Genomic DNA, 19464 nt, shown 5'->3' on the forward strand with positions numbered 1-19464 from the left:
CCGGGCGCCCGCCTCCCCCCCCCAGGCCAGCCCCCGGCCGCCATCCATTGGCCGCGCGTACCGCCAATCACACGCATGTAAACACCTTGGCCCTCAGCCATTCCTATAAAACCAATTACGGACCTAGGGGCTCCAGCAGTTTCCAGGCTCCCCACGGCGGGGCTGAATGATCAAAACTGGTGGTGAGAATTTTTCCCGGCCGTTTCTAGGCAGCCCTCCCCCTCCACCAGCTCGAACCCCCCCCTTCCTCCCTCTCCTCCCTCTTCCTACCCCCTCCCCCGGCGTCTAGGCTGAGTGATCAAAATAGAGGAAGATGGTTGTCGCCGCAATCCAGGGCTTTGCAAGGCGCGGTTTAATGGGCCGCCTGTCAGCTTCCTGCTCGCAGGAGGAGGTGACAAGCCCAGCGAGCCGGGAAGGGTCTGGGGCCCGGCGGGCAGCACCCCGCGCCCGGGCCCCGGCCCCCTACCTCCCCTGGGGCGCGCCTTCTAGAATGCGCGGTGGAGACGCCAAAACAGACAAGGGCTGCTTTTTCCCTTTTTTACTCCCCCTTTTAAAACAAAGCAGCGATTCATTCCTTTTCCCCCAGCAGCGCGGTTGGGTGGGATGGGCAGGCGTGAAGGCCGTTTTCCTAGCCCCGGCCTGCGGGTCCCTCCCTGAAACCCTGTGTCAGATGGTTACTGATTAATATTTTGGAGAGGCCGCGGCGGCGGGTAGCGGGTGAGTCTCTAATCTTCTAAAAGGGGTTCCTATAGAAACGCGGGCCAGGGCGCACCCCCCGCTCGGCCCCGGCCGGGGCTGTGGCGCTTTGCACCGCGCGCCCTTCCCCAAAGCCTTTCTTTGCGTGGGCTCTCCCCACCCCTCCCCCCCCAAAAAAAATCAGAGCAGAAAAAAGGATTAGATCGGCTGAGCGCGAACTGACTCCCTCTCGATTCTGACATTTCAGCCTATTAGCATTTCTCCACGGGGCCTTCTGAAACCTATTAAAGTGTAATATTAAAAACCTCTTGGCTGGGGGCCTCTCTCGCCTTCCATCCGCCGCGCCCCCTCCAGGGAGGGCGAGACCGGGAAAAAAAAAAAAAAAAATCTGTTGAGCTCAGAGGAAGCAGAAGCCAAGCCCAAAAAGTGCTTGGCTGGCCGCGGCGGCTAAAGGGGGAGGGGAGCACCAATCCCCCAGACTTTGTACTTTTATTTTGCGCTTTCAGCAAAATCCTTTCTGAGTGGAGTCGCCGGGAGCTGCCCGCGGCAACCTACTTGGCTGCGGGCGCAAGGACTGCGGACGCGGTCGGAGGGGCCGCCCTGGGGGCCCCGCACCCTCTCTCTGCAGCCCCGCAGGGACCCATGCCCGGCTGGGCATTACGTACCCTCAAATGGAAGCTTGGAGGGGCAGAAATCCTTGCCGATCCTGCCTCGGAGAGCAACCGCGGTGATTAGATTTTAATTAAAACAAGAGAAGCCCGCTCTTTCGCCCTGCGCTGCGGACTCAGCGTTTTCGCATCGCTGGGTTTTTTTTTTTTTTTTTTAATCCATTTTTAAGCAACTTTTCTGGAGGGGGGGAAATGAGCTAGTTGGCGCCCGTCCGTTCTATTTTCTTTTCTCCACTTTTAGAAGAAAACGGACGGGGAGGGGTAGGCTTGGAGAAAGCGAACTGGGGGTGTCTAATTTAATTCCAGTATAAATTTGAGGAAAAAAGTTCAGCCTCTTGAGGGCAGTTTCAAGTTGCCCTGCAGGAGCCTCTGCGCTGGTTTCGAGGCTGCCCTCTTTTGGAAGCTGGAGCTCCGCAGGGGGAGGAGGGAGGAGTGAGAAGTAAAGAAAGGAACGAAAATAGCCGGAGCCGAGGGGAACAGCGGCGGTGTCCGCGCGAAGGTCTCAGTGGCGGCCGGGGCGGCGGGAGGTTCCCGGTGCGGCCCCGGAACGGCCAGGAGCAAAGACGGAGAGGAGAGGGGGGTTAGAGAAAGGAGGTATTGTGTCTTGTGTGCCTTGGGGGAGGGGGTTGACTGCAGAAATAAATGCATTTGAGCTGCGCGGGGCTGCTAGAAGCCAAGGCAGGGGGAAGGGGCTGTGCGTGGGGGCGCAGCCCGGGTAGGCGCCTAGCATCCTTGAACCTTATCCGAAAGCCTTTGTGGGTCCCTAATAAGCCCTCCCACGCCTGAGCCCCCATCGTTTGCCCACCCCCCTGGTTGCCCTCCAGTATTCGGAGCCCAGCCCTTGATCCCCACCCCATTATCCCCGCCCTTGATCTGGAATGTTTTGTTTTGTTTTAATCTTCGTATAGCTCAAGCAAAATATATCTTGAGAAAGTTGAGGTGGGGAATACAAAGGACTTGAGGGGCGGAAAAAAACAAAGCCGATTTTTATAAATGTTTAATGTTTTCACCCCTGGATGCTCCAAGACGCCGTAATTGTGATGGCGGGGTATGTGTGCCATAAATCATTTAGTTGCTAATAAAAATTCTGCCTGTTTGCCCTGCATTTGCCAATGGCGTTTGCATTTTCCAAGTATGTGCCTTTCTCTGCGTGGCGATCCGAGCCTGCATTTCATTAGGGTCGAGGTTCGGGGCAGGCGAGACCCCCCCCCCTCCGCCTGCCCCCTCCTCCTGGGCCTTTGTGGGCCCCAGCCCCCTCGCGCCGCCCTCCCGGCACACACTCACACCCGCGGCCGCGCGGGTCGCCTCCGGAGCCCGGCCGGGCGCCGGGCCTGGGGACACGGAGGCAGCTGCTCCCGGGTCCTGGCCGCGGGGTGCGCAGGACGGCCTGCCAGCGCCGGCTCTCCGAGCGCGGCGTTCGTGGGGGCGCAGCGGGCCCCGCCGAGGAGCCGCCCGCCCCGGCCGATCGGTGCGCGCCCTAGTCTTTGCCGCCCCCCTCGCCCCCGCCCGCCGGGCCCCGCGCCCCGGCGCCCCCGCAGTCGCTGGGTAAACAGCGGCCGGGAGCCATCTTGGGGCGGGGGGGGGGGGTGGGGACGGATCCCAGGCCGAGTGGTGGGCGCAGCCGGGCTCCTTCGCAGACCCCCGCCGCCGGTCGTCGGGCACCTCTGGGGAATCCCTTGCCAAGCTTCGGGGTCTGCGGAAGCACCCTGCCCGCTCCGGCGGACCACACTGAGACGTCAAAGCCCGGCCGGGCACCCTGCGCGGGGCGGGTAGGAGGCGCCCGGTCCGCGGTCCGCCCGGGTCTGGCCGCCATCTTCCGCCTCCCCCTTCTCCCCCCACCCCCCCGCCACATACTTGTGTTTACCCGGCGGGATCCTTGGCCAAAAAGTGTGTTGACGCAGTGTGTGTGTGTGTGCGTGTGTGTGTTTTGTACTGACTGGGCGGAAAATCGGCTGGAGGGGGGACCTCCTCGCAACTTGAACCTCAGTTCCCGGAGAGCCGGCCCAGGCCCGCGCTCTTGTCCACGGCCAGCCTGGGCCGCCGGAGCCGAGGCCTTTTGTGTGTTCTAGGCCTCCGGCTCCGTGCACGAGGCCCCACTGACAAAATTATTCCCCTTTGTTTTAAAACCAAAGGACAGGCCAACTTTTGAGTCCGGTTCTCCTCGGCCGCGCCTTTGTCGTGGAGGCACAGCCCCGCGCCTTGGTCAACTCTGTTCTTTTCAGGGCTGAACCCGACTCTTTCTGGAACCCTGGTGTTGCTGGCCGCCTGAATACATTCTCCCCTTACCCTTCCCGGGAAGAAAATGGGCATCCTTCCGTAGGCGAAGACATATGAGCCACCACCACCCGTGTCCCCAAACCGCCTTCCCGGTGGGGACCTCAGTTCCCTCGCTGTGCCAGCTTCTTGGTGAAAGGGACCTCGAGCGTTCGCCGGCCTCTGCCACCGGCTCGGGAAGCCCTGGCCGGATCTGGGGCTTAAAAGCGCCAGTTTTCCAGGTCCCGGGTCTGGCAACCAGGGAGCTCCCGGCCCGGGCACCGCGAAAACCCGGAGAGGCTGCGCCCGGGACATCCGTTCTCGCCATCCCTCTGGTGCTGCGACTGGCTCAGCCACGATTCGGCGCCGAGCCGAGGTTCAGCCAGCCCAGCCAAGAGGGGTCCCGACCCTCCAGGAAGACCAAGGACGCGGCGCCCAAGCCCGAACGCGGCAGGGACAAGAGCGCTGGGTGGGCAGAGCCAGGGCGGAAGCAGCAGGCTCGGCCCGGAGGATCCCGGCGCGTCTCGGCTCCGCCTCCGGCCCTGGCCGCTTTCCCCGGCCCGGGTCGGGTCTTCCATTCCACTGTTTGTCTCGGAGAGGTCGGAGACGTGCTCGGTGCACAGGGGGCCGGATACGGCCATAAATTTTCATGCGGGACCTCCTTCCCGTCGCTCACACGCCGCTGCTCCCGGCCGCCCTGGCATCCCGGGCCGCACTGGGCGCCCTGCTTTCCCCGCCATGGCCTGGGGTTTCCTGGAGCGGCGCGGGGAGTCAAGGCCGGAGCGTCCCCATTCGCCAAAGAGAGGGAACAGCCTCGCCCCGTTCTGTGCCACCGCCTTCCATCCCCGCGGTTGCTGGACCCCTGAGGCTGCCCGGGCCTCACTGGATCTCCGCCTGGGGTAGGGGTACCGGGGCCAGGCACTTACTCCTAGGAAGGTTCGTTGAGGCTGGAATGGGCACACGGCCACCTGCTTGAGCCCAACTCCCGCACCGTTAAGGGGTGACGCCAGGGTTAGGATCAGAGTGCCTTTGCAGATCTCAGCCAGCTGCTCCTCTCCGAAGACCCTGCTTTAATCCCACGCCATCGTTCTGCCCTCAAGAGTCCTCTGCAGGCGCACGATATAGGGGAGGTGGGCTTGTGTGTGTGTGTGTGTGTGTGTGTGTGTGCATGCGGGATGAGGACCAAGCAGGGTGTCTGCGGTAGCCGGGCCCGGAGGGGGGCTCGTGTACCTCCCCACCCCGCGCCAGCCCATTTCTCCCTTTATGCCAGGGATACCCTGGACTTTTCGCCTCCCAGTCGGCACCCCTATCCGCCACCAGCTTTGGCGTTTATAGCCGAACCATCGGGAAAGCAGGAATTGGTGGAGCGCTGGTGGCAGCCTGGTAGGGGTGGTGGTCTTTCTACCTGAGCAGTCGCGGAGCACCCGGAGGGCAGACCCAGAGAAGGTGAATTTACGATAATAACTCTTAATGTCACCAGCATTGTTTGTCTCTTTGCCAGAGGGGCGGGGAACAAGCCTTCTGGCGGGTACCTCGCATCAGCCGAGCAGAGCAGGCCGCGCGCCAGATCGGGGACAATCACCTCCAAATGGTCTTTGCTCTTTGCTCGGGACTTCGGTGGGGACAGCCAAGAAAGGGGGAGGCCTTCACCCCCTCGTAGGCACCTCCCCCTCACCGTGCCAGTGACACAACTGCAACGGCCCCGGGGCAGATGCCGGAGGTGGAAGGTTTGGAAACCTCGGCCCGAAACGATCGTACTGTGGGAGCTTCGCTCCTTCCTAGAATTTCTAGAAGCACATTCGGAAGGATCGCGAGGGCTTCGGCAGGGCCCAGAGGAATGCGAGCGCTCGCCCCGCCGCCCGGGAGCGGATGAGGCTGCCCAGCCGCATTCCGGCCGTGCCTCCCCGCCTCGGCCCCGGCCCCCGCCGCGGCGCCCCAGGAAGCGTCTCCGAAAACAAAGCTCTGCGGTTTCAGCCCAAGGTTAAAGTCCACCACGAGCGTGTTTTTCCCCCCTCCGGAATCCGAGAGCGATAGCGTTTCTCCAAATAAACCGCCAATAAATCAGCTCCCGGGGCCGCCTGCTGAAGAGCTCTGCTGACCTTGGGGAGTGGTTTTCCTGCTCAGACCCCTCCGAGGACAGCGGTGGGGAGAGGGCCGCGGGGCCAGCCGCGCCCCCCCCCCCCCACTCCAGAGAGAGGCGGAAGAGGGATGGCCAAGGGCATTTGTGGGCGGTTATTGTGGTACTTGTGTGCTCAGAGGGTAGGGGGAAGGTTTGGAATTGGGGGGCGGTGGTTATCTGGGGGGGCTGGAAGCGCCTGGTTGGCAGGGGTTATTGTGGGTGCTGGTTGCTTTGGGGGAGGCTGACCGCCTGCCCATTAATTGCATGGGCGCCCACACTGTTTTAGGCACTGTTCTAGGATGAACAAGGCATCTTTGGGGGCCTCCTTTGTCTGGGTGTGCCTGGGTGTAGTCTGCAGGCAAGTTTGTGCGGGTGTGACTAATGGATTTATGTATGTCAGTGCCAGGGTGACTAATGGAGGGCTTGGCAGCGCGTGTGGAGGGGAGTCAGAGCCCTGGGGGGGGGGGGCTTCCTCCTGCCTGGTCTTTAGGGGTTCACTTCGGTTGCCAGTCTCCAGCTGTGTTTGGGCCTCTGAAGCCCGCCCCGGGCACCTCCACGGCGGGCCTGTGTGCGTCCACATCTCAGGAGCAAATTTCCACCGCAGCCCTGACCCCAGAGGTACCTCTGTCCCCTCCTGCTACCCTGACCCGCTCTGCCCCTGCAGACCCAGGCCCGCCCATCCCCTTCCGTGGCAGAAAACTCCCAGTTTGCTTCTTTTCCAATTTGGAGATTTCTTTTGATGCAAACTGGCCCCTGCATCATGCCAGCTTTGACAGCCCCTCTGACTTTGGTACCGTAGTGCCCATTTAACAGATGAGAACCCCAAGGAGTAGGGACGAGCTCCCACGGCTAAGAAGTGGCAGCCATCTAAGCCAGGCAAGGAGATGGGATACAAATGGGGGGCCCCAGGCCTGACTGACCAGCTACGAGAACAGAGAACCAAGGGAACCACGCTAAGCCATCCTGCTGCCCCCTTTACAGCCCTTCCTCATCAATCCCCCAGGGGCGGGCGACAGAGGTCAGAGGTCGGTGGGAGTCCTTTTGACCTGGGGTAGGGAGCACATTCCACATTCCAGGGTTGGAGGGGGCCGGGTCGGGAGTTCAGGAGAGCCGGCCGGCCGTGGGTGCCCCATACCTGCTGTAGGTTCTGGCTCAGGACGTACCTGGAGAATCATTCCCATCTCCCTTGGAGTCTTCTGGTTTCTGACACACACATACACACCCCCAATCTCTGAGTGCTCCAATAGGTGTTCTTGCTGCTGCTCGCACACGCCATCTGTCCTCTGCGTCTGTGCCCGGGTCAGAGACACACTAGTCCAAAGGGTCCCTGCAACCCAGAGATATGGGGTGATCTTCCTAAGGTCACCCAGTCTGGGTAGCAACAAGCAAGCCAAACAGGTTTCTGCCCAGCTCTCGGCCTTCCGTGCTCCTCACTGGTGCTCCATGACCCTTGGTGGCATCTCCAGGGAGGGGACGGCAGCACCTTCTTCCCAGGTCTCCTGGGAGTGGCTCCCAGGACCTCTATCTCTGTTTTTTTTTTACACGCACTTGCGTACACACACACACACACACACACACACACACACACACACTGGGTCTCTCTTCACCTCCCTCCTCCCTTTTTTTTTTTTTTTTATTCTTCTTTGGCATTTTCTTTCAAGCAGAAAATAAAAACATTTCCCATGGCTACAGCTTTGAAAGCTTCCCTCTCCTCTCTGCCTTTCTCTCGCCCCCACCCCCATGTGGATCCATTTCTAGAGTCAGCATAAAGTCGAAAACAAACCCTGAAGATCAAACTTGACAGGCGCCCCCTTCCTGCCTCTCTCCACTTTCTCCGCGTGTCTTGGCCTGTCTCCACCCTGGAGATGAGTGGGAGGCAGCACCCAACACACACGCGTGCACTCCCACACCTTCTGTGGCCACAGGGAGTCTCTTAAGAATCTTCTAGAGCCACCCCTGCCAGAAAGGCCTGCTCACTCAGTTCCTTCTGCCGGAAGTTCCTGGTGCTCCCTCACACTCCCCTTTCCAGCCCTGCTTACCTGGCCAGGCTCCATCCAGCCTTCCTGTTGGGGGCCATCTGCTGTGGGTTGATTACCCCCCAAATTCCTATGTTCGGGTCCTAGCCCCAGTACCTCAAAGCGTGACCTTGTTTGGAAACAGTGTCCTTGCAGATATAAGTGGTTAAGGTGAGGTCATCCTAGAGGAGGGTGGGCCCCTAACCCAGTATTCCCCGGGCCCTTATATAAAGGAGTTGCAGACAGATACAGAGGGAAGGCTAAAAAGACAAGAGACGGCCGGCCATCCGTGAGACGAAGGGAGAGGCCTGAACCAGACGCCCTCACAGTCCCTCAAGGAAGCCACTCTGCCCACACCTTGACCTTGGGCTTCTGGCCTCCAGGACTGAGAGACCGTGAATTTCGGTTGTTTCAGCCACCCACGTTGTGGTCCTTTGTCGCGGCGGCCCCAGCGCACTTATACGCCATCCCACGTTTAAGTGCCCACAGGAGTCAGGCAGGAAAGAAATGAGCAAAAGTCAGAGAGCATCTAGAGAGGGCAATCTGTCACAGTCCCGGCCAGTGGTCCCCAAGGGTACCAGATCTTCCGCGGTTTGGGGCAAGCCCGTGTGTCCGTTAGAACGAGGTAGGTTATCCCGCAGTGACAAAAATCACCACCATCTCAAAGGCTGAGCGCAATGCATACAAATCTATTCTCCTTGACGGGTTGTTTGCTCTGAGCCTAGGCGATGCTCCAGGGCAGCTGACCTCCATGTGGCCCCCAAGCACTTAGATTCAATTCACCTCGATCTGAGACCATCACAGGGAAGGGAGGGTCACCGCACTGGGGTTTTATTGCCAGAGCCCAGAAATGTTACACGCTGCTTCCCACCCACGTGACCACACCCAACTCAATGGTGCTGGAAGGTGGCTCCCCCCCCCCCCCCCCCAACCCCCGCCACCATCCCCCGCGCCCAGGAAGGAGAGGAAAACCAAAGACGGGTGAGCACAGGTGATGTCCACCACAGCTGGAACGGGACATCTCCCTATCTGTTAACTTTTTTTTTTAAGATTTTATTTTGGGGGCGCCTGGGTGGCTCCGTTGGTTAGGCGTCCAACTTTGGCTCGGGTCATAAGCTTGCAGTTCCTGAGTTCAAGACCCGCCTCAGGTTCTGTGCTGACAGCTCAGAGCCTGGAGCCTGCTTTGGAGTCTGTATCTCCCTCTCTCTCTGCCCCCTCACTCCTACTCTGTCTTTCTCTCTCTCAAACTAATAAATACACAAAACTGGTGGTTAAATATACACGACATGAAGTTTGCCACCTTAACGATTTATGAGTGCAGAGCTCGGTGGCATTAAGTCCATTCCCATGCCGCCACCATCCATCGCTGCAACTTTTTCTTTTTTTTTTTTTTTAATTTTTTTTTTCAACGTTTATTTATTTTTGGGACAGAGAGAGACAGAGCATGAATGGGGGAGGGGCAGAGAGGGAGGGAGACACAGAATCGGAAACAGGCTCCAGGCTCTGAGCCATCAGCCCAGAGCCTGACGCGGGGCTCGAACTCCTGGACCGCGAGATCGTGACCTGGCTGAAGTCGGACGCTTAACCGACTGCGCCACCCAGGCGCCCCCTGCCTTCCTTTTTAAGGCCGAATAATATCCCCATTGTACGGCTAGGACCACATTTTGTGTATCCGTTCATCTGCGGATGGACGCGTGGGTTCCACCTTTTGGCTCCTGCGAACAGTGCTGCTGCAAACAAATTTGTCTTCGAGTCCCCGCTTCTAGTTCTTTGGGGTGTAAACCCAGAAAAGGAATTACGGATCATGAGGTATGTTTATGTTTGCTATTTAGAGGAACCTCCGTACCGTTTTCCATAGCAAACGCACCGTCTTACGTTCCCACCGACAACGCACAGGGTTCCGAGTTCTTCGCGTCCTCGCCAGCGCTTGTCGTCGTATATGCAGGTTGTGTTTTTTGGTTTTTAACTCGCCATCCTAACAGGTGTGCGGTGGTATCTCACCGTGGTTTGGATTGGCATTTCCCTAATGATTACGGGTGGTGAGCATCGTTTTGTGCGCTCATTAGCCATTTGTAGATCTTCAGAGGAATGTCCGTGCAAGTTTGCCTGTTTTTAATGTTTTGTTTTGTTTTTTTAAAGTTTATTAATTTCGATGGGGCGCCTGGGTGGCGCAGTCGGTTAAGCGTCCGACTTCAGCCAGGTCGCGATCTCGCGGTCTGTGAGTTCGAGCCCCGCGTCGGGCTCTGGGCTGATGGCTCAGAGCCTGGAGCCTGTTTCCGGTTCTGTGTCTCCCTCTCTCTCTGCTCCTCCCCCGTTCATGCTCTGTCTCTCTCTGTCCCAAAAATAAATAAAACGTTGAAAAAAAAAATTTTTTTTTAAATAAAGTTTATTAATTTCGAGAAAGAGCACGAGCGGGGGAGGAACAGTGGGGGGGGGGGGGGGAGAGAGAATCCCAAGCAGGCTCCATGCTGTCAGCACAGAGCCCGACGCAGGGTTTGAACTCGGGAACCTCGAGATCCTGACCTGAGGGGAAGTCATATGCTCAACCGACTGAGCCACCCAGGCGCCACCCCCGCCCCCACCCCCGTTTCAAATGTTTTTAATCGTTGTTTGCTTTGTTTCTGTCCTTGGCACTGCTGACCCAGGTGGTCTGATTGTCCCAGGCGGTCCCTGCACTTCTAGTGGTTAATGTTTTCCTGGGGCCACACACTCCAGTTTGTTTAACAAGTACTCACCCGGTCAAGTGGGAAACAGGGTGGCCCAGAGTCCTGCCCTCAGGGAGCTCACAGTCCAGGGAGTGGGACAGTTGGTCAGCAAAGAACCGTTAAGTGTGGCGAGCACAGGACAAGGAGGAACAGGGGGCCCCGGAGCAGCACAGGGGTCAGACCAGATAGGGTCTCCGTCTAGAGGAGGAAACAGATGTAAGTACTTGGTACCCAACCTTTTTTTTTTTTTTTTTTTTGATGTTTATTTATTTTTTGAGAGAGGGAGAGAGACAGAGTGTGAGTGGGGAGAGGGGCAGAGAGAGAGAGGGAGACACAGAATCCGAAGCAGGCTCCAGGCTCTGAGCTGTCAGCACAGAGCCCGACGCGGGGCTCGAACTCACAGACCGTGAGATCATGACCTGAGCCCAAGCCAGACAGATGCTTAACAACTGAACCCCCAGGTGCCCAGTATCCGACCATCTTAAATAAAATACTGGGGTCCACAGCTAGAAAGGCCAGAAATAGAACAGCGGCAGGCACGGATGGACCAGGCGCCCCCCCTTTCTCCCTCCCTGCCTCTCCCCTCACTCTCCCCCAACGCCTCCATTTTCCTTCCCTTGCCATTGGCCTCACTCTCTCCTTGGAGCACCGGCTTTGTCTGCGGGGTGGGATATGGCCAACCTCAGATCTGCAGCAAGAAAGAGGCAGTTCCCCAAAGGGATGTGGTGAGAGTTGATAGAAACAGGACTAGAGCCGGGCAGAACGCAGACTGCAGTGCGCCCTCTACCCATCGAGCTCTCCTCCAGGGGTAGGGACGAATCAGACCTGAGGGATGGCCGATGCACAGATTTATCCCGAGGCCTGGCTCCGGAGGCGGACCGTCACCGAAGGTCGCCCCAGCGCTCGCAACGGCCACCGACCCTGTGCTCCTTCTCCTCCCCTTCCCCTCCCCCGGGTTCAAGTCCCGACTCTGCCGCCTACTTGACGAGTGACATTTGCAAAGTCACTTCCCTGTCTCAGCCTCAGTTTGACCCCTCCCCCGCTTTCTCTGTGGCGCTCGACGCCCTGCCCGCACTGGGCCACCGTTCCAGTTCCGGATGATCAAATACCACACTATGGGACACGGGGCCCGGCCTTCCCGAGTGGCCGTTCTGACACGCTATAACCCCTGACAACGGCCACGCAGAGTCTCCCTGCTCCAGCGCGACCCTGACATTCCTCCCATTCCAGGTGCGTGGTCCTCTAACGAGATGCGCGCAAGTGACACCACGTGGCTTCCAAGCGAGGTCAGAAGAGGAGACACCAGGCTCGCGTGGAACCCTGAGCCAGCAGGGGAGAAGCTGGACTGCCCGAGGCCACCACGCACTTAGGAAGCTCCACCCACATGCTGAGGCCCCCAGTAGTCTCTCCAGGGGACAGAAGGCTCTGCCCAGGGCACGCCCACAGCCAGCATCCACTGCCGACACGTGTGAGCAGAAAGGAGCCTCCTCAGAGCTGCGTGAGCGAGGCCTGGGAGCTCCGTGACCGCCCAGGTCACGCGCAGGAGGGGCTGAGCTGGGACTGGAACTCAGTTCTATTTCCCCCCCGCCGCCCGGCCGCCCTCCTTGGTGGGTGCTTGAATGACCACAGAAGAAAACGGTCTGGACTGTGGAGCCAGCCACCCATTTGCGATGTTGGCAAAGCCGCTTCCCTCTCTGAGCCTCAGTTTGCCTGTCTGTGAAATGGGGCTAACGTACTCCTTTCCCAGGATCAGAGGGGGAGGGCGGGTGCATGCCTGTGCTGAGTGTGCAGATGGTGACCGATGCCCTCATCTTTCTGAACACCGGCAGGTGTTCTGATAGCCAAGGGGGCCTGGGAGCCCATGCAGCAGGGTGACCGCCACCTCACTCCCTCCGGAGGCTGGTGATGGCTGGGTACCGAGCAGGTGCTCAGGAAAGGATGGCTTCACAGCTGGGCTGTGGCCAGCCCAGTCCCCAAGCCACTGCCCCGATGCTTCTTGAGCAGGACAGGACCGAAGCCAGCTGCACAGCTCTCCTGTCGCTGTCACGACCAATAGCTACTCACTGGGTGGCTTCAGACACCAGACGCTTATTCTCTTACGGTTCAGGAGTTCAAAATCAAGGTGTCAACAAGGTTGATTCTTTCTTGGGACCTGTGGTGGACAGTCTGCCCCAAGCCTCTCTCCCGCGTCTGGGGGAGACCGGCGCCCCTCGGCCCTCCTGGGCGTGAGTCCGGGTCCCCCCAGCCACTGCTGCCACAGTCACACGGCTGCCTTCCCTCTGGGTCTGTCTTCACGTGGCGTTCTCCTCTTATAAGGACACCAGTCATATTTGATTAAAGGCCTGCCGTGCTCCAGTGGGACCGCATCTAACTGATTACACCTGCAATGACCCTATTTCCAAATAAGGCCACATCCTGAGCTGCCAGAGGTCAGCACTTCCAGACGTCTTCACGGGGCACACGGTTCAGCCCGCAGCACCGACCTTGGGCCCTTGGCCCGCTGCCCCATCCCATCACCAGGACACAAGGGGGGCCGCTCCCTCAGAAGGAGTGGGGTCCTCCAGCGCCCCCAGGAGGCCGAGGGGGAGACTGGGGCTCGTGCTGGAGGGGCAGCGCTGGCAAACCACCCCATCCCCGCGGCACACATTCCCTTCCGGGTGCCCTGACCTGAGGGGTTGCAACCCAGAGCCGCCGTGACTCCAGGGGCCCCCCCCCGAGCGCGGCACGGGGGGCCCAGGCAACCCTCAGCCAGGAGGAGCAACCCTCCTCCTGAGTGTCCCACACTCTGCAAGGGCCCTGGCAGAACAGAGCTGGGACCCCGTTGCCCACGAGGTAGCTGGGCAACAAGACCGGGAGGGCCTTGTCGTGACGCAGACACGGAGGCCCAGGAGGTAGAGGTGACTTGTCCGAGGTTATGTGGCGAAACAGTGATGAGAAGGGTCTTTTTTTTTTTTTAATGTTTATTTTTGAGAGAGAGAGAGAGAGAGACAGAGCGTAAGAGGGGAGGGGCAAAGAGAGAGGGAGGCACAGAATCCGAAGCGGGCTCCAGGCTCCGAGCTGTCAGCACAGAGCCCGATGCGGGGCTCAAAGCCACGAACCCTGAGATCATGACCTGAGCCGAAGTTGGACGCTCAACCGACTGAGCCACCCAGGCGCCCCGAACCCGGATCCTTCTGACCGCGCTGTTTCCTCCCAGGGACCCCTTCCCCCCTCTTACAACTGTCTCCTACTCGTCAGTCACCCCTCGGAGCCTAGAGGCCCGTGTCAGTCTGCTCGGGCTGCTGTGACAAAGGCCGAGCACTCAAGCAACCAGGCATGTATCTCTCACAGCTCTGGAGGCTGAAAGTCCAAGATCAAGGCCTCAGCAGACTCAGTGTTTGGGGAGAATCAGCTTCATGGTTCACAGACGGCTGTTTTCTCACTGTGTGGTCACACGGCCGAAGGGACAAGAGGCCTCTCTGGGGCCTCTTTGTTGAGGACACTAATCCCACTCCTGAGGGCTCCGCCTTCAGGAATGAATCACCTCCCCAAAGCCTCCCCTCCCGATATCATCACGTTGGGGGTTAGGATCCCAACAGATGAACTTCGGGGGACACATTCAGTCCACAACACAGCCCACACCAGAGGCCCCCTGCCTTATCATTCTCCCCGCCACGTTCAACCCAGCAGAGCTCAGCGAACGTGCACCCAATGAACACATGAAGTGACGCAACGTGGGTAGGGTTTTCAAGGATGAATAGAAGTTCGCTAGGCGGAGAAGGCAGAGACAGACATCCCAGGCCCAAAGAATAGCCTGTGTTGAGGTCTAGGGACTTCTCAGCAGGGCCTGCCTGGCTCCCAGGTGTCGTGCTGGGCCCGGGGGAGGGGGAGAGCCAGGCAAGGTCCCCCCATCCCAGGTGACTGGCCTCCCCCTCATGAGCCAAGACCCATCAGCCTCCACAAGGAGCAAGGCCCCAGCACCTCCGCCCACAGGAGCCCAGCCTGGATGAGTTTAGGTGTCTCTTTTCCCCTTCACGCCTGGGTAGGTTGAGTAGTACTTATTCAAACTTGTATTTTATTGGTGTTTTTGTTGAAAGCACAGGAATTATTCATGGCTGGTTTCGGTCCTCTTCTGGCAATGACCGCATCTTTGTACGCAAGGTACAAATTATGTGTCAGTTCGATTCACCGTCAATGGGAGGCCGCCCCCAAGCATCAGGCAACGGAGGCTCCGGTGTCTAGAAGCCAAGCCTGGATGCAGGCAGCAGGGGCCTGAATGGCTCATAGTCCCCAAAGTCACTAAGGACTGGGGACGGGATACAAGCGGATGACCATGGAAAAAATCCCACGTCCGTCCCTTTCCCCCGGGAACATATCGGCCTCAGTCTTCCCATTTGAAAATGGGTATTGACGTGAGTGTTTGGCACACGGAACCATCCATGTCGCTTTCCACATGTGTTGTCACCCTCGCCTGGCCGATGTGACACGCCAGGGCCCTCTTTGAGGCCTAAGGAAGGGGCAGGGGTGCCGAAGGAAATGAGAAATGGAAACAGAAGCGCCAGCGTCAGCTCCTCTGGCCTCCTGGGGGTGGTGATGTGAGAACATGTCCCTGAGAACCTTTGACACCCTCCTGTTGAAAGGCGGGGTTTCCAGGGCGCCTGGGTGGCTCAGTCTGTTGAGCGTCTGACTCCGGCTCAGGTCATGACCTCACGGTTCATGAGTTCGAGCCCCGCGTCGGGCTCTGTGCTGATGACTCAGCCTGGAGCCTGCTTCGGATTCTGTGTCTTCCTCTCTCTCTCTGCCCCTCCCCGTCTTGTGCTCTGTCTCTCTTTCTCTCTCTCAAAAATAAACATAAGTAGCAACAGAAAAGTAAAACATGGGATGCAGCTGGAAAGAATTTCTTTGTGTGTGTGTGTGTGTGTGTGTTTATTTTTGAGAGAGAGACAAGGAAGGAAGGAAGGGAGGAAGGGAGGGGGAAAATCCCACAGTTGGGAACCAGATGGGTCGTCTTCCTGGGACCACGAGGCGGAGAGCAACTCAGATCCCTCCTGGGTTGAGTAGTGTCTTCCCCAAAATTCACGCCTGCAGAACCTCAGAGTAGGACCTGACTTGGAAATAGGGTCTTTGTAGATGCCATTAAGACGATTCGAACTAAAATGTAGTTCCAACGCGGTCACACTGGGTTTCTCTCCTATTCGACTCTATTCTACTCTACGTTTTTCTGTTTTTTTCCCCCACTGGATTTTTAGAGTGGGCCCTAATCCAGCGACCGCTACTCGTATCAGAACTGGGAGCTTTGGACACAGCTGCCCACACCGAGGAAGGAGGCTGTGTGACCACAGAGACAGACATCAGGGTGGCAGTGCCTGCCAAGGAACGTGGAGACAAGGCACGGGAGGGGTTCTCCCCCGGGGCCTCCAGAGGGAGCATGTCATCGAGGACTTCTGGCTTCCGGAATTAAGAGAAAATAGATTTCTGAGCCCCTCACTGTGTGGTGATGTGTAGGGCACCCCTAGGGAGCTAATACAGCACCCCATTCCGGCTGGACCAGCTTCTGCGACCTGTCAGTGTTCTTCCTGGCTTATGCATTCCCCCGCTGTTCCTCTTCATCCACTGGACCATCCACCGGGAGGAGCTTGGAGACTGGCCGGGAAGGTAAGCAGGGACCCGGCCAATCAAAGAACGTGAGGCCAGTGCAGACGGCCAGCGGACAGTTCTTTCCGGCCACTGACAGTTCCCAAACACGCCTGCACCTTCTCTGCACGTCCCCATCAAGAAGGGCACTCTAGGGGCACCTGGGTGGCTCAGTCGGTTAAGCGTCCGACTTGGGCTCAGGTCATGATCTCAGGGTTCGTGGGTTCGAGCCCTGCGTCGGGCTCTGTGCTGACAGCTCAGGGCCTGGAGCCGGCTTCAGGTTCTATGTCTCCCGCGCTCTCTGCCCCCACCCCCACTCATACTCTTTCTCCCTCTGCCCCTCAAAAATAGAGAAACGTTTAAAAAACATTTTTTACGGACTTCAAGTGGTACTACAAAGCTGTAGTCATCAAGACAGTATGGTACTGGCACAAAAACAGACACTGAGATCAATGGAACAGAATAGAGAGCCCAGGAATGGACCCACAAACGTCTGGCCAACTCATCCTGACAAAGCAGGAAGGAATATCCAGTGGAAGAAAGACAGTCTCTCTATTCAGCAAGTGGTGCTGGGAAAACTGGACAGCGACACGCAGAAGAATGAACCTGGACCACTTTCTTAAAGCAGACACAAAAATAAACTCAAAATGGGGCGCCTGGGTGGCGCAGTCGGTTAAGCGTCCGACTTCAGCCAGGTCACGATCTCGCGGTCCGGGAGTTCGAGCCCCGCGTCGGGCTCTGGGCTGATGGCTCAGAGCCTGGAGCCTGTTTCCGATTCTGTGTCTCCCTCTCTCTCTGCCCCTCCCCTGTTCATGCTCTGTCTCTCTCTGTCCCAAAAATAAAATAAACGTTGAAAAAAAATAAACTCAAAATGGATGAAAGACCTCAATGTAAGACAGGAAGCCATCAGAACCCTCGAGGAGAAAGCAGGCAAAAACCTCTATGACCTTGGCCGCAGCAGCTTCTTACTCAACACGTCTCCGGAGGCAAGGGAAACAAAAGCAAAGATGAACTATTGGGACCTCATCAAAATCAAAGTCTTCTGCACAGCGAAGGAAACAATCAGCAAAACTAAATCAATGGAGTGAGAGAAGATGTTTGCAGACGACAGAGCCGATAAAGGGTTAGTACCCAAAATCTATAAAGAGCCTCTCAAACTCAACACCCAAGTAACAAATAATCCAGTGAAGAAATGGGCAAAAGACATGAATAGACACTTCTCCAAAGAAGACATCCAGATGGCCGACCGACAGGTGAAAAACTGCTCCACGTCACTCATCATCAGGGAAATACAAATCAAGACCACAAGGAGATACCACCTCACACCTGTCAGAATGGCTCACGTTAACAACTCCGGCAACAACAGATGTTGGTGAGGATGCGGGGAGAGAGGATCTCTTTTGCACTGCTGGTGGGAATGCAAGCTGGTGCAGCCACTCTGGAGAACAGTATGGAGGTTCCTCAAAAAAACTAAGAATAGAACTACCCTACGACCCAGCAATGGCACTGCTAGGCATTTATCCACGGGATACAGGTGTGCTCTTTCGAAGGGACACATGCACCCCTGTGTTTATAGCAGCACTATCGACAATAGCCAAAGGATGTCCATCGATGGGTGAACGGATAAAGAAGATCTGGTGTATATATACAATGGAGTATTACTCGGCCATCAAAAAGAATGAAATCTTGCCATCTGCGACTATGTGGATGGAACCGGAGGGTATTATTATGCTAAGTGAAATCAGTCAGTCAGAGAAAGACAAAATCATATGACTTCACTCATATGAGGACTTCAAGACACAGAACAGATGAACATAAGGGAAGGGAACCAAAAATAATATAAAACTAGGAGGGGGACAAAACAGAAGAGACTCTTAAATATGGAGAACAAACTGAGGGTTCCTGGAGGGGTTGTGGGAGGGGGGATGGGCTAAATGGGGAAGGGGCACGAAGGAATCTACCCCTGAGATCATTGTGGCACCAGATGCTAACTAACTTGGATGTCAATTCAAAAAATTAAAAATGTCAAAAAAAAAAAAAAAGAAAGAAGAAAAAAAATTTTTTCATAAGTAGACATTAAAAGAAAGAGGGGCGTCCTGAGTCCCCTCCCTCCAAACCCGGCAGGCTTGTGACCACTTTGACCAAAAGCCTAGGGCTGAACGACTGCATATGATAGCGGGGGCTTGGTTGTGGAAGGCCACACAGCCCGACCTCCAGCCAGTCCCTGGCACCCTCGGGGACAGGCCACCAAGTGAGGAATCCAAGCAGCCGAGGGTCACCGTGTGCAAGGAAGCCCGGGCCACACAAGCAGGCCACACACGGAGGTGCCCCAGCCCACAGCCCTGGCTGAGCGTCCCCACCCCGGAGCGTCACCTGCCGGCCCCACCAGCCTCCCCGCACCCAGGCCCGCCGTGCTCCCAGATGACCGCAGAGTCTGGGGTCATCTGTTCCCACGTAAGGACCGCAGGTGGGAACCGTGCTGGGCATCTTCCTGATTTCCCCACCTGCAAAATCCCGAGCTACACTAAGCTGGTTCTAAGCGGCTACGTGTTGTACCGATTTGTTAGACGGCAACGGCAGTCAGAACAGCTACGGGGGGCCCCGTGTGGGATGGCACTGGAAATGGGGGGACGGTCGCCAGTACGGGCCGCACCGGACCCCGTGTACCCACCCCCTGGCTGGGGGAATTCTCTCTGGGCTGACCTGCCAAGGCGTGGAGAGAAAGCCAGCCACAGCGCTGACAACCCTCGAGGGTCTCTCCACCTCGCGGGGGCTGCCGCCCCTGGGAGAGAGAGCCCACCCGGCAGGGCCCCGGTGGGAGCCGGGGGCCCTGTGTGCAAGTTGCCCACCTCTGGGCCTGCTCTGGGCTTGGCCTTTATTTCATCTGCTGTGGAGCCAGGCCCACCTGCTCCTCTCAGCCTACCTCCACGTGGAGCCTCCAGCTCCAGGGCATGCTGGAGGATGCCTCCTCCTCTTCCTCCTCCTCCTCCTCCCTCCCCCTCCTCCCTCCCCCTCCTCCCCCTCCTGCCCTCCTCCTCCTCTTCCTCCCCCTCCTCCTCTTCCTCCCCTCCTCCTCCCCTCCCCCTCCTCCTCCTCTTCCCTCCCCCTCCTCCTCCTCTCCTCCCCCTCTTCCCCCCTCCTCCCCCTCCTCCTCCTCTTCCCTCCTCCTCCCCCTCCTCCTCCCTCTCCTCCCCCTCCTCCCTGCCCCCTCCTCCTCCTCTCCTCCCCCTCCTCCTCCTCCCTCCTCTTCCCTCCTCCTCTGCCCTCATCCTCCCTCTCCTCCTCCCCCCTTCTCCCCTCCTCTTCCTCCCCCTCCTCCCCTTCCTCCTCTCCTTCCTCCTCCTCCCTCCTCCTCCCCCCTCCTCCTCCCCCTCCTCCTCCTCTTCCCTCCTCCC

The 19464-nt window shown here is 58.0% G+C and overlaps 2 protein-coding genes across 8 annotated transcripts in view; one reads left to right on the forward strand and one right to left on the reverse strand.

Annotated features, from left to right (window-relative positions):
* The first annotated feature begins 48 nt into the window (after positions 1–48).
* LOC121017535 (uncharacterized) lies at positions 49–16308 on the forward strand. Of its 7 annotated transcripts, XM_040455797.1 has the most exons (3): positions 3282–4516; positions 11687–11788; positions 15685–16308. In XM_040455797.1, exons 1-3 carry the CDS (start codon positions 4267–4269, stop codon positions 15894–15896), a joined length of 564 nt encoding a protein of 187 aa, XP_040311731.1. In that variant the 5' UTR covers positions 3282–4266; the 3' UTR covers positions 15897–16308. The 7 variants fall into 7 exon arrangements, 2 of the variants coding, with proteins under 2 accessions (XP_040311731.1, XP_040311730.1); XR_005784808.1 differs by lacking the exons at positions 3282–4516; positions 15685–16308 and adding an exon at positions 49–717 and having other exon boundaries at positions 11687–12822; XR_005784804.1 differs by lacking the exon at positions 15685–16308 and having other exon boundaries at positions 3282–5063; positions 11687–12822.
* FBXL18 (F-box and leucine rich repeat protein 18) overlaps positions 10410–19464 on the reverse strand; it is a 75860-nt gene continuing 66805 nt past the window's right edge. Inside the window, exon 5 of the mRNA XM_040455789.1 lies at positions 10410–10654. Coding sequence (XP_040311723.1) covers positions 10633–10654 — 22 coding nt within the window. The 3' untranslated portion in view covers positions 10410–10632. The remainder of the gene's footprint in view (positions 10655–19464) is intronic.

Source organism: Herpailurus yagouaroundi, unplaced genomic scaffold (assembly GCF_014898765.1).
Source record: "Herpailurus yagouaroundi ecotype Mexico unplaced genomic scaffold, PumYag 216, whole genome shotgun sequence".
Classification (NCBI taxonomy): Eukaryota; Metazoa; Chordata; class Mammalia; order Carnivora; family Felidae; genus Herpailurus; species Herpailurus yagouaroundi.